Genomic DNA, 12,917 nt, shown 5'->3' with positions numbered 1-12,917 from the left:
ATAATAATAAAGCAATAATAATAAAACAAAATAAATAATAAAAATAAATTACCAAAAACTTTGGACGAATAAATTAGATGAATTAAATTAATGTATATAATTGAATTAAATTTATGTATATAATTGAATAAAATTATATATTATGGATATAATTTATTTATTAAATTATTTATATAATTTATATATTAAATCATTTAAATTATTTATATATTAAATTATTTATATTATTTATATATTAAATTATTTATATTATTTATATATTAAATTATTTATATTATTTATATATTAAATTATTTATATTATTTATATATTAAATTATTTATATATTAAATTATTTATATTATTCATATATTAAATTATTTATATTATTTATATATTAAATTATTAATATTATTTATATATTAAATTATTAATATTATTTATATATTAAATTATTTATATTATTTATATATTATATTACTTATATATTAAATTATATATTATGTATATAATTGAATAAAATTAATGTATATAATTGAATTAAATTAATATATAGTCAGGTTATCCTACTACTGGTAACATGTAACCCAGTACAATCTGCTTCATGTCCTGCTGCCTTGTAGGATATGTCATTTTAGGCAAAGGCTAGGAGATGCCAACTTCGACTTAAAACACCCCCTGCCTTGGGGCTCTTGGTTGAGTAAAGGCTAGAGATGGTGTCTCGATAAAAATAATGGGGCTCTTGGTTGAGTAAAGGTTAGAGATAGTGTCTCGATAAAAATACTCATTTTGGGCAGATGTTAAATGCACCCGGCTACTGTCTTGTAGAAGGCCTCCTAGGCAAAGACTTAAGGGGTAAACAGATTCTATATGTTGACCAGCCTCGCACCCCTTCTTCATCTATTAGGCTGGCGCAAATGTATTTTTTAATACATTGTTTCCAGTTTAGAATGTTGATCATTTTGACTCAATGCATGGGTTTTGCTTGTGTCTCTGTTTTTATGACTAGGCAACTCATTCTATTATCTCCTAATGAGGGTACAGCTCTAAAACTCAGTTTTATGGTTTTTAGGCCGGCTGGTAGTCAGGTTTCCTGAACTCTGTGGTAGCTCTCAGAGAGGCTGATACCATCAACAGCTGAAAAATATCAAAATATTAACAGTGCCATGTTGCGCATAGATAGTGTCCCTGTTTGTACTTTTGGTGTGCATTGCGGAGGCCAGATTTGGAGCCCTTTGTATTAGTAGTAATGAGGCAATTGCTTGGGCTATTAAACAGTGTTCTGAGTACTATCTATGCTTTGAGTCAAGTTCTTCAATCTAATTTAAAAATGAATAAAGTACCAAAAGCTATAAAACACAAAAAACCATTGTCATCACCAAGTTCTCAAAACCTATCATTCACTAATATTCGTGGTCTTCGAAGTAACTTTTCTTCTGTTGAGTCTTATCTCTTGCAAAGTTCACCAGACCTACTTGCTCTTTGTGAGACTAATTTGAGTTCAGCTGTCTCATCTTGTGATCTTAGTGTTGATGGTTATCTTCCTTTAATTTGTAAAGACTCCAATAGTCACATACTTAGCCTGGGCATTTACATTCGTAAGAATTCACCCATTTGTCATGAAACTAGGTTTGAATCCACAGACTATTCTTTCATGTGCTTTCGTTTAGCACCACTTCACTCTATTGCCTTTCTCTTTGTTCTATATCGCTCTCCTTCATCTCAAGATTGCACTCTTTTTGATTTTATTTCTGATCATATTGACCAAGCCATCTCTCTTTATTCATCAGCTAATATAGTTGTTGTCAGTGACTCACCTCTCTGAATGGCTTGGCCATTCAGAGTGGTGAGCATTAAAGTGAAATCTTGTATCTCATCTCAAAAATTAGGCTCTCGTGACTTCTGGAGAATCTTTAATAGTATCAATAATAAGGGCAAATCTTTAATTCCACCTCTCTTGTATGGTCTGACTTTGTCACCTCACCTAAAGACAAAGCTGAATTGTTTGCTAAAAACTTTTCATCAATATAATCTCTTGATTCCACTAGTTGCGTTCTACCTGATATTGCCAACAAACAGTTTGATCGATTGCTTGACATTCATATCACTCCAGCTTCTGTATCTAAAGTTATTTCCTGCCTAGACTCTTCTACAGCTTGTGGCCCGGACAACATACCTGATACTGTCTTGCAGAAGTGTTCTCCTGAGCTGTCGTCTATACTCTCAAAACTATTCAACAAGTGCTTATCAGTCTTGTTTTCCAGCCTGCTGGAAAGCGGCATCTGTTATCCCTATCTTCAAAAATTCTGGAGAGCGATCTGATTCCTCTAACTACCGTCCCATTAGTTTTCTTCCTATCATAAGCAAGGTTTTTGAATCTTTAATTAACAAACACTTAATTTCTCATCTTGAATCTAATAACTTACTTTCTGACCATCAATATGGATTTAGATCTTCTCATTCTACAGCTGATTTGCTAACAGTAATAACTGATAGGTTTTACCGTGCATTAGACAAAGGTGGAGAGGTTAAGGCCATAGCTCTTGACATTTCAAAAGCTTTTGATAAAGTTTGGCATCTTGGTCTTCTCCATAAGCTTTTTCTTATGGTGTATCCAGCAACATCTTTAGGATCATTGAATCCTTACTTTCCAATCGTAGTATAAAAGTTGTCCTCGATGGACAGCGCTCTTCTTTTTATTCTGTAACTTCAGGGGTTCCTCAAGGTTCTATCCTTGGCTGTATACTCTTTTTAATTTACATTAGCGATCTTCCAGATATTCTCACATCTAAGGTGGCATTGTTTGCTGATGATACTACCATTTATTCTTGTCATGATAAGAAACTAAGACTCTCTGATTGCTTGGAGGGGGCGTTTGAGCTTAAAAAGGATCTCACTTCTGCTACAGCATGGGGCTCACAGTGGCTGGTGAACTTCAATACAGATAAAACTCAATTTTTTTCAGCCAATCATTATCACAATAATTTAGATCTTCCTATATTTATGAACGGTGATGTACTTGATGAGTCATCTACTCTTCATCTTCTAGGATTAACTCTTACTTCCAATTTTTCTTGGAAACCATATATCAAATCCATTGCTAAATTAGCATCTGCTAAGGTTGCATCTCTTTATCGAGCTTGTCACTTTCTTACTTCGGATTCTATTCTCTATCTCTATAAATCCCAAATCCGGCCTTGTATGGAATACTGTTTCCATATCTAGGGCGGTTCTTCTAATGATGGCCTTTCTCTTTCAGACAAGGTGCAAAAACGCATTGTAAACATAGTTGGACCTGCTCTTGCAGCCAACCTCCAACCATTATCACATCGTCGTAATGTTGCTTCTCTTTCTCTTTTCTACAAATATTATAATGGGCACTGCTCTAAAGAGCTAGTGTCTCTTGTGCCATCTACTAAAATTCATTCTCGTGTTACTCGTCATTCAATTAACAAGTCTCATTCTTTTTCTGTGACTGTTCCTAAGTGCTCCAAAAATGCTTATTCGTCTAGTTTTTTCCCTCGAACATCAGCTCTTTGGAATTCGCTTCCTTCATCTTGCTTTCCTAATTCATACAATTTGCAATCCTTTAAGTCGTCCGTCAATTGTTATCTTGCTCTATAATCTTTGTCTTTTCTTTTTCAGTAACTTCCAACTTTAATTAGTGGCTGCTTGCAGCCTTGTTGGAAGCGAAGATGTTTAAAAAAAATAAAAATTAGTTGAATTAAATTAAATGAATTAGAGTGAATTAGTTGCTACAACCTTGCAGTAGTAAAGAGTTACAAAAAACTGGATCAAAATAAAATAACTTTTCAACAAAAAAAGTTTTTCTTAAAAAAAATTATTATTAACATAATATAAATTGTAAAAAATGATGCCTCACCTCTTTTTCAGGTATTGTTTTATGTTGCTTTAGAATAAAGTCAAGGTCATTACCATCACAATATTCTAGCACTGTAACAAAGCTGAAAATTAAAGAAATTGTTTTTTTTTTGTAATGCCATTTGAATTTTCTACAATCTTAACTAGAGAACACAAAAATGAAAAATAAAATGTAAATAAAAAATAAGAAAACCTATTGGAATCAATTTCAAAGACATCTTGAAGTCGAACAATTCTCTATAAAAAACAAAACAACTAAAATGTTGACATTGACTGAGGAAACCAAACGGAAAGCACATACTGAAAGCAGTTACTGAAAGCAGATACTAAAAGCAGATACTAAAAGCAGATACTGAAAGCACATACTGAATGCATATACACAAACTGAGATTGTTCATTTTCTACTTTGTTTAAAAAAGTGGCAAGAGTTTTAGAAATACTACTGTGTCAACCTCAAACCATAATTTTTTTTGTTTACATCTGTGATTCTATGGATTGATTTTTGAATTGCAGGCATGCTGGCCCCAAAGTTTATGTGGAAATCCTGCATGAGCTTTATTCGCCATTTATTGTAAAAAGGCTAATTGGCAAAATAGTCTTTTTAAATTATTTTGAAACTTAAATATGCAATAAAACACAGGAGTTTTGTTAATGTTTATACTTTTTTAACCAAGGTTAAAATTTTTGATGGCTGATTCTGATTGAATTAGAGGATTTTTAAATTGTCATTCAAGGTTGTTCAAATAATTTTCTTTTCTATAAAATCTCAAAACAACTAAAAACTTAATACTTTTAGGAAAAATGTTTATGTTCCACAATTACTTCAATGCCACAGTGTAAAAAGCGAAAATTAGATTTTCTTGTTTTAGTGACAAAGAATGTGTCTAATGCTGTAAAGTGGGCAAGTAATACTTCTTGTCTGCTAATGCTGTCAAGGTGGTGTGATCTTTAAGTTGTGTCTAGCGAACATTTAGTGACAAACATGTTTTAACACAACCATTAAAGCATACAAGCACTGCACAAAAAAACAAACTCTGTTCATGTCATAGCTAAGCCGGGTACAAACAGTTTAATCTAATCAAATATTAATTTTGCATTTATAAACTTAATTTTTGGCAGGTTATTGGCCTTTTCAAAAGTTTACTTAAAGCATTTATGTTACTAAAGGTCTTTATTGACTTTATAGTATTAAAGAAGAATGAAATACCAATATTTTCTGAAATGTAAAAATTAAAAAGTCAACTAGATTCCTGTGATTAAAAAAACTGTTTAAAAAAATCTCTGAATGGTTCTAAGGTATATGCCAAATTATAGATGTAAGGTTAGCTTATGATAAATAAAAAAGAATCTAAGGAAAACTTTAGGAAGAGCTTAAGCAAAGTTTTACAACAAAATGCTTTTCCTGTTGTTTTTTTTTTGTGATATTTTTATTAGAAGAACTACTATCTAATTTATAATAATTAAATTGTAGGTAATATAATAGAGTTTTCTTTTTTCCTAGGCAAGTTCTCTTCATTATAGATAGGAAACATCACCTGCTCGTATGTAGCATATATATACACATTTATGAGCCAAGTAAGGCCTAACATAAACTCCTTAAACATAGTGAAGGCACATTACACATTATATTTGAGTAGATAAATCAAATAAAACTTACATGGTGATTTAATGATCGATGAATGGTATATTCTCTAACTGCATGTCTACAAAGAAAAATTAATTAATCAACCTATATCAGTATATAAAGACATACATTTATTTATACTAAAGTTCTTAGGAAAACAGTAAAATAATTTGAAACTTATATAAACTAAGGAGCTGTAATTATTGTACTATTTTCATATGTTATCATAAAAGTAGAAAAAAAAATCATTTTTTTAGTATGGTTTAATTTTAGAAAAACATTTTGAAAAAAGTAAAAGAAATATTTTTAAAATTTATTTTTAAGACTAAATATCAAAAAAACTTTTTCTCAATTAGTTAAAAAAAATTAAAACCATTAAATTTTTTTTTGTAAAATAAACAATATATACTGCTTAATTTTAAACCAACAATGTCAAAACAGTTTAACTTGTTTGCTTGTGATTAATGCCTTCATTCTAAGATATTTTTTAGGATATGATTTTACTTTTTTAAATAAATGCAGCTTTAACTTATATTCTCATAAATAAAAAAAATTGCTTCAAAGATGTGTGATTCTTTAAAGATTTGTATGAAGATTGCTGTAGAAGATCTTCATACAATACCACAGTTAAGGGTGTCCACTGTGCAAAAAAAATTTCAAAATTGACCAAATTGAATTGCAATGTAAAATTTCATTTTACCAAATTTTAATAACTATTTTAGAGCCCCCTCAAAGCTATTGAATATTTGACAAGTCCGTAATATTAAAAAAAGTTTTTAAAATTATGCCTTGTTGAGAGTTAAATTTAAAAATCTTGAAGATTTCCTTTTTTATAATCTTTTATTTCTCTTGACCAGAACTTTTCATCAAGTAACTTGTCCACAATTTTTATTTGTTAAGTCATTAATTTATTTGCATAGTGCTGTGTATGAAATAACGCTCTTCTTTTAAGGCGCAGTTGATAGTGTTGCAGGTTCAAGTCCTCCTCAGAGAGATTTTTTTTTTAATTTTAATTTTTTATTTCTAGGAGGTCATTGTTTGTATGATCGTACAACTGTACGTTATCATTACATCGCCACTTACATAATTTAAAAAAATACAAATAAAAACCTTATTTGCACGCATAAAAATGTTTAAATACTTTAATTTTTCTCCTCATTGATATCTTAATGTAGGCCTTTTAATGTTATGGGTAACTAATTTTGAGGTGCGGCTCACAGGGTTGTGGGTTTGAATTCTACTCAGGGTGTTCTTTTTTTTTAATTTCAATGTTTTTTCATTATGATGAAAAAATATATTGGCATTATATTGCAGTTTATATGAAGAAAATATTGTAAATCAATATTTGCTATATATATCAAAATATAGACATTTTATATTGGTGAAATATTGTTAACAACATTTAGCCAACATTGAGATAAATATTGTACCAATATTGCACCAATGTTGCTTGCTATTAGGAACTTCAAAATTCTTTTATTTATTATTTATATTTCAAAATTCTTCTTTTTATTTCTTGTAGTCTGAACACTGTTTAATAAAAATATTGCAACATAACAATAACAATACTACATAACTAATTATAGTTTGCGTTGTTAAATACTGTAACTTATTTTTAAAATTTTTTTTAAAATTTTGATTCAATTTTGCTTGTTTGACATAACATAATTTTGGAAAACTTTTTTTCTTAAATATCAGGGATCTGTTAAATGTTCAATAGCTTTGATGGGGCTCTACAATAGTTATTATACACAAGTACATAAATACAAAACTAAAATGGTAAAAAAATACAATATGGGCGGTTTTGAAATTTTTTTTGCATAGTGCAACACCCTGCTAGCCATAGTACTAAACATATAACTACATCTTACTTTATATAATTGGCTTTTTTATCTTCTTTCCAGTCGTTGTTTAGTTGATGAACTTTACATGCTATATAGTGAAGTTCTTTTAAATCGAATCCCTGAAAATAAATGAAATAAATAGAACCAAATAAAAATAATTTGTAACAATTTAAAAAATAGACTAAGAAACTAAACTGAGTAGTAAAGAGTTCAGTACAGGTCAACAATAGAGTTGATTGCAATTAGAATAATAGATAAAGTTAATAAATCAAGCCCAGGATATATTTGAACCATAAAAATCAAGTAGAAACTGTTTTTCTTGCAGTTTTTTTACCATTCATTTTCATCATATGGTTCATAATTTTTAGTTCCTTTGATGTATTTTTAAAATATGTAAAAACTACATTTTGATTTGATAATTTCAACATAAACAACAACCAACTCGTTATTCAGCAAAACGTGTAATTCTTATAATTTATAATTTATTTATTTTCTTAGAATCTTATAATTTATTTTGTATTCTATAAAAAAATTTATTATCTTTCTAATATACAAATAAGAATGATCAAATTCCACAAATTCAATATATTACAAAACTAAGTGTTATATCCAATAGAATATATAATATAAAATTAATACTTAAAACTTTTTTTGTAATTTAGACTTTCTATTTCAATTATAACAATGATCTTTACTTTAAAAATATTATTATTTTATTTATTTTGATTATTTTATTTTAAAATACAAATGCTGTATGCTGACTGCTGCAAAAAAAATTTTTTTCTTTAAACTTCCTGTATCATATTTGCAGAGGTACTTGTTATAGTGATCAAACTAAATGTATGTATGTATGTATGTATGTATGTATGTATGTATGTATGTATGTATGTATGTATGTATGTATGTATGTATGGATTTCACCTTCTTATGCAGCTGCTATATCTAATCATAATCACTTTTTTAACCTTTTTCAAAAGAACAACTCTCTTGAGAACAACTGCCTATTTATTATTGCTAGAACTCAATGTAAAAAGGTGCTGTCTAATGCTAAGCTCCATTATTCTCAGTTTACTAAATCTTGAATCTCAGTTTACTAAACCTTGAAACTCAGAAATCTTTATGTCTTCTTGGATTATTGTTCACTACTAACCACTCCTGCAATTGCAAAGTTGTTCACTACTAACCTGGAAACTATATAAACAATCAATTGCAAAGTTAGCATCTGCTAAAGTTTTTTTATCTTTATTGTGCTCGCCATTATCTTACTCCTGATTCCGTTCTCTACCTCTAGTCTCATCCTTTTACTGTATCTGACCTTGCATGCTCTAAAAACTTTTATTCGTCTAGCTTTTTTCTCCACACTTCAACCCATTGGAACTCTTTCCCATTGTCATGTTTTCCTGACACATACAACCTACATCTTTTTTAACCTTTATTTTAAACTCTGATTTAGTAACATTGTGTTTAAACCTTTGTATTAATTAAACCTATCAAAATTTTTTTAACTTTTTAATATAGTTTATGAATACAACAATCTTTAAATACTGATGACCTCACACCTTATAAACTTCACTGAAGCCACCTTTACCAATCATTTGCAATAAAAGATAACGATCGTGTAGAATTGGGTGATGATTAAACCTAAAAAATAACAACATGTGAAAATTGTATGCATAAATTTTTTTTTTTACACAAAAATAATATAAAAATAGTAACAAAATATTGTGCAAAAATAAGAAAAAAAAAAATGTTTGTAAAAACTAACTTTAATTTAACAAAAGATTTCTATTAACATAAACCAAAAAAAAAAAAAAGTGATATATTTTGATTTTATAGACTTACCTAGATTGATCTTCATTATTTATCCGTTTTAATTCTCGTATATGCACATTTCTTTCTCGCTCAAGTTTTTCTAATTCTTGTTGAACTTCTTGCTCTTCTTTTTTGATAGCATTCACACGTAGGCGTAGAATTTCATCCTGCTCGTGATACTCAGAAAGAGACAAGTTGCTGAAAAACAAAAAATTACAAAATAAAAGGATATAAAAGTTCTTTAACTATATTTTTCTTAATTTTTTAACAGCATTTGATTTTAATTTATAACAAACTTTGTCACCTTAGAATTGGTTTGATTAACAAACCAACTTACATGTTCTTGGTAAAATGTGATAAAGTTAAGGGGGTTATTACTGCTCTAATTTTTTTTTTTTATATCCAATTTAGGTGCTTTAATGTATTACCTTTACTTTAAAATGACTTAAAGCTTATTTATCTTAAAATAAAAAGATATTAACATATCTTATTTGGATATTGAAAAAAATTGAACACAAAATCTTTGATAATTTTATAGGATAATGACAAAAAAGGATGATGAACAAAGCAACACTACATCACATATAATATATAATCTTGTTTGCTATAACAATTTCGCAAAATGAAATAACATGGAAAAAATAAACTCAAAAATAATTCTTTTAACCAACATATAGGTTTTCACAAATTGAAGAACTAATAATTATACAGGTTTTAATTTCACAAATTTGAAGAACTATATTATAATTATAATAGTATGTATTATTATAATTGTTTCAGAGAATCATTTTTAACCTTCTTTGTTATTTGGTTTTGTTTCAAAGATTTTGTAGTTGTTTAAAATCAATTCATAATGCTTATCAATTTCATAGGGAATATACTTCACTATTTTGAATAAAACTCTTTATTTGTTTTCCGATAGTATAAAATTTTCAGTTTATAGCCTTAATTTTTGGCCATTGCAGTAATTCAATAGACTTTTGTTTCCTTGCACTTTGTATATATCCAATTCTAAGTCTTCATTAAACACTTTTCTAAAAATGACTTTGTGCAACTTGCTTTATTTTTTGTCAAAGGCATTTTAGAAAATAGAGAGGCTAAACTCTTGAAAACAAGTGGAAACTTTAAACATGGTTTTTTGGAAACTAATAGACTTACTATGAACCGTATAAAATGGGTCATGGTAAGACTGACCACACTGACTATTTATATACTTATTCTTTTTATAATCGTTTTATTTTAATAATTTTTAGTGGTAGAAAATTAAAATCTTTAAAACCTTAATTTTGAGTTATTATATATTTGAATTAATGTTCAATACATTATTGTTCAACTTTTTATAGTAAAAGTGTATAAAATTTTTTAAACTTTTTAAAAATTGTATCAAATTCTTTAAATTTAAAAAAAAAAACAAGGACTGATTTATTAATTTTTTTATTAAATTTCAAACCATAATTTCTTTTCAGACCATTTACAGCTTATTAGGACCCTTGCCCCATTATTTCATGTTAAAGAAAATAAAATTTTGAATGTAAAATCTTTTTTCCTATAAGAAAGGAAGTCATCTCTTTAATGTGTGTTAAAAACGCAAACTTCACTAATTATCTGAGTACGTTAATAACATAAGTATCTCTATCATGACAAATGCGCAACAAATTTCTTCTGATGTTTTAATGTTTTTAAAAATTTTAAGCATTTTCTAAAATTTTCTCCTTTTTGTTTGTTATAGTATATAATATTTTTATATATGTTATATATATATGTTATGCTATATACACATACATATACATATATATATATAAATTAGTAAAAACACTTATCTAGCTTTTATTTTCTACAACATGTTTTGCCATCAGTAGGCTCATCAGGAAGAATGTCTAAACACCAAAAAGTTGAAATAGAAAAATTATTTCACAGGAAGTTGGGAATTGATATAATTAATTATGTAATAACTGTAGTATTTTGCAACCAGGAAGTTGCATCAACTACATTAGATAATTAAAAAATCATGAAAAGAATTCTTTAGAATTAGGGTAATTTTAAACTGGTCATTTGTTTTTATAATTTTTTAAAAGAAACTTATTTTCATGTCTGCATTTAGAAATTAATTCAGATTTATTATTCAGTAAATTTTCTTGATCTAAATGTGTAATAATTTCAAATTTTTCTTGTAAACATAGTATACATTTTTTGGAAATGTTATTATAGGCAGGCGCAATTTTTAGAATGGACCAGTTTAATTTGAAATTAATATTTTTTTCTTTTAGTTGCCAAATATATTTTGATAGCATAGTCTCTTTAGAGTATTTTTTATGTTTAAAAGATTGTTTGTGGTTGGCATAACGTTTTTTCCATTTGCCCTCGGTTAAACCAATATATTGTTTATCAGGGTTGTTTTGCAGGGAAACAATGCATTTGTAAATATAAGTTTTTGATAAGCAATTGCCTTTCGTAGGGCAGTCAAGTTTTTGCTTGCATTTACAAATTTCTGTATTTTTTTCTTTGGGAAAATCATTTTTATTATTCAATGCAAAATTATGGCCTTTTATAATTTTTTCAATATTTTTTGTACAGCTATAGCTTACCTTAATAGTGTTTCTGTTAAAAATTTTGTGCAATTTATTAGAGGGACGGAGATGTATGTCAACTAATTTAAAAAAACGCTTTTCCAATATTTGTTGAAACATTTTTTTAAACATAAAAAATACTCCAAAGAGACTATGCTATCAAAATATAATTGGCTACTGAAAGAAAAATATATTAATCTCAAATTAAACTGGTCCATTCTAAAAAATGCGCCTGCCTATAATAACATTTCCAAAAAATGTATACTATGTTTACAAGAAAAATTTGAAATCATTACACATTTAGAATTAATTCAGATAAATCTGAATTAATTTCTAAATGCAGACATGAAAATAAGCTTCTTTTAAAAAATTATAAAAACAAATGACCAGTCTAAAATTGCCCTATTTCTAAAGAATTCTTTTCATGATTTTTTAATTATCTAATGAAGTTGATGCAACTTTCTGGTTGCAAAATACTACAGTTATTACATAATTAATTATATCAATTCCCAACTTCCTGTGAAATAATTTTTCTATAATTTGAACTTTTTGATGTTTAGACGTTCTTCCTGATGAGCCTACTGATGGCGAAACATGCAGTAGAAGATAAAAGCTAGATAAGTGTTTTTACTAATTTATTATTGCTCTGTTCTTTAAGAACATTGAGCACTTTATTTGTAGAATACACTGACATAATTTATATATATATATATATATATATATATATATATATATATATATATATATATATACACATATGTTATGTATGTATCGATCGAACAAAAATGTCTTAACTCATATTTTAAAAAATTAAAAAAAAAAATTAAATGTGCAAGCGTTAGGTTTGAACCATAACGATGCACTTCAGAATGCTCTGAGCTAACCACTTCAGCTACTTAGGTTATTATAAGTATTGTTTATTAACACTATTAAATAAACAAAAGACATTATAAAACTGCAAATAAATGCTCCAAATCAAAATTACAGAGATGTTGCCACAATGCAATTTTCAAATAAAAGTAAAATTGTAAAACTTTATTTATGTTTTAACATTACATAATTTGTGGTTTTTTCCAACCAGAAGCATTTTTTTCACATTTTTATTCTAAACTCCAACATCTTTTACATTTGTATTCTGAAGTTAAAAGGACAAAAATAGGAAAAAGTAAAATGTTTATTCTCCTCTTTTTTGGCAATCCTAACTGTGTT

The 12,917-nt window shown here is 27.7% G+C and overlaps 1 protein-coding gene across 5 annotated transcripts in view; it reads right to left on the bottom strand.

Moving 5' to 3' along the window:
- LOC100211425 (serine/threonine-protein kinase tousled-like 2) overlaps nt 1-12,917 on the bottom strand; it is a 65,360-nt gene that overhangs the window by 13,118 nt on the left and 39,325 nt on the right. For all 5 annotated transcript variants that reach the window (XM_065810236.1, XM_065810237.1, XM_065810234.1 and 2 more), the window contains 6 exons: nt 9,172-9,339; nt 8,889-8,970; nt 7,357-7,448; nt 5,519-5,564; nt 4,055-4,098; nt 3,863-3,944 (listed from right to left, as the gene is read on the bottom strand). In XM_065810236.1, the coding sequence (XP_065666308.1) occupies nt 3,863-3,944; nt 4,055-4,098; nt 5,519-5,564; nt 7,357-7,448; nt 8,889-8,970; nt 9,172-9,339 (514 nt within the window). The remainder of the gene's footprint in view (nt 1-3,862; nt 3,945-4,054; nt 4,099-5,518; nt 5,565-7,356; nt 7,449-8,888; nt 8,971-9,171; nt 9,340-12,917) is intronic.

This window comes from Hydra vulgaris, chromosome 11 (assembly GCF_038396675.1).
Source record: "Hydra vulgaris chromosome 11, alternate assembly HydraT2T_AEP".
NCBI classification, from domain to species: Eukaryota; Metazoa; Cnidaria; class Hydrozoa; order Anthoathecata; family Hydridae; genus Hydra; species Hydra vulgaris.
Note: the sequence above shows the minus strand (reverse complement) of the source record. Positions and strands in the feature narration are given on the sequence as shown.